Source organism: Cyprinodon variegatus, unplaced genomic scaffold, assembly GCF_000732505.1.
Source record: "Cyprinodon variegatus isolate N-32 unplaced genomic scaffold, C_variegatus-1.0 Scaffold1640, whole genome shotgun sequence".
Taxonomy (NCBI): Eukaryota; Metazoa; Chordata; class Actinopteri; order Cyprinodontiformes; family Cyprinodontidae; genus Cyprinodon; species Cyprinodon variegatus.
This window is the reverse complement of record NW_015152093.1, coordinates 30179-31815: the sequence shown is the minus strand read 5'-3', so window position 1 is coordinate 31815 and position 1637 is coordinate 30179. Positions and strand designations below refer to the sequence as shown.

The 1637-nt window shown below is 35.0% G+C and overlaps 1 protein-coding gene across 1 annotated transcript in view; it reads right to left on the bottom strand.

Moving 5' to 3' along the window:
• p3h1 (prolyl 3-hydroxylase 1) overlaps positions 1-1637 on the bottom strand; it is a 28726-nt gene that overhangs the window by 10954 nt on the left and 16135 nt on the right. Inside the window, 1 exon segment of the mRNA XM_015404125.1 lies at positions 1337-1487. Coding sequence (XP_015259611.1) covers positions 1337-1487 — 151 coding nt within the window.

The window sequence follows — 1637 nt, the reverse complement described above, 5'->3', positions numbered from 1 at the left end:
CATTGCTGAGAGTGCGCCTTTTAGTCCGGTGCGCCTTATGTGTGTGTTAAATACAGAAATGGGACACATTGCTGAGAGTGCGCCTTTTAGTCCGGTGCGCCTTATGGTCGTGAAAATACGGTATGTTTGATTTGGTGATAAGTGGAGGCGTTGCAGAGACAAGGGTGGAACTAAACTGAGAAATAACAGCCGTTTCGCGGTAACTCGATTTTGATGCTTTGTGTTTCGCGCTTTGCATGCGACTTCACTGCCTTAATTCCCATCGTTCTGAGCTTCAGTGACTTCTTGCACTAAATCCACTGAGCCTCATGTATGTTCCCTGGTTTTAGCCATGGAGAAAACTCTTGGCTGGAGACAATTTTCATTACATTTACACATTTACAGAAAGTTAATGGTGCATCTCCCAAATGTCCCGGCCACAACAACACTTTTATTGGTTCCGCTATCGGGACGGAATCAATAATGGCGAGCCGTTATTTTATTTAATAAAAAAAAAGGTACATTTTTATGTTTTATTTAGATTACAAAAATAAATCATAATAAAAATAATCCTTTTTATGAGGTTTTGAAAATTAAGACCTACAAAAGACTGATTTAAGACATTTTAATACCAATTAAGGCCTTAGTGTTATTTTGAAGAATTCAATGCCTTTTAAGACTTTTTAAGGACCCACGGGAACCCTGTATATGCAAAGAGGAATTGGGACACCACTACCCTCATGGGTATAAAAAACATTTAGTTGTAGGGCTAAAGAGCAGGGCTACGGGTTTGTATTAGGATTGTGCTTAAGTATGTAAAACCATGTCAACCAATAAACCTTCCAGGTTTCAAGAACTACAGGATCATTATATATAATATTATATATTAGCTTTGCCTCTAAAGGGCTAAATTTTCCAAATAATAAGCAAGCAAAATATGTTCAATTCAAAAAGCATATCCAGTCTGACCCTTTAATCACTAAGAAATATTTAGGAATCAATAAATTGGATTGCTTTTTCTAAAGCTGTAGTAAATACAAATTCAGTAAATATTTTAGGAATTAAATAGTTTATGTGATAAACATCTTGATCTTTTTATTTATATATATATATATATTTTATATATATATTTTTTTATATATATTTTATAAAAATATATTTTATTTTATAAAAAAAAAAAAGATAAACATCTTGATCTATGGGCTCAGTTCCTAATTACAATGTCCCTGACAGAAAACACTTGGTAGTAGGAAAGGACGTTATATATAGTCATTTAGTTTTTCACGTGAGTAAAATAGACTTTAAACCAATCAATTCATTTAAAACCCGCCCTCAACACTCCCATGACTTAACTTACCATCAATGGCAGAGCGACACACAAGGTGTGAATAGGAGAAGTAGAGAGGTTTGTCCAGTTGAAAGTACGACTCCAACACTTTTCTCACTTTCTCGCTGAGGTCAAAGAACAAACGAGCGCTCTTCAGAGGGACCTTTCCCTCCTGTCCGAGCTATGAAATGTAAGAAACCAATTTAATGACCAACACAGTATGGGTAACCATTAGTAACCAGAACATCAAACAGTTCAGAAAGTGCTTTAATCTCATTTCTACGGAAGAGGATTAGGGCCACTGAAAAAAAAAAATGTTAACTGATTTTTT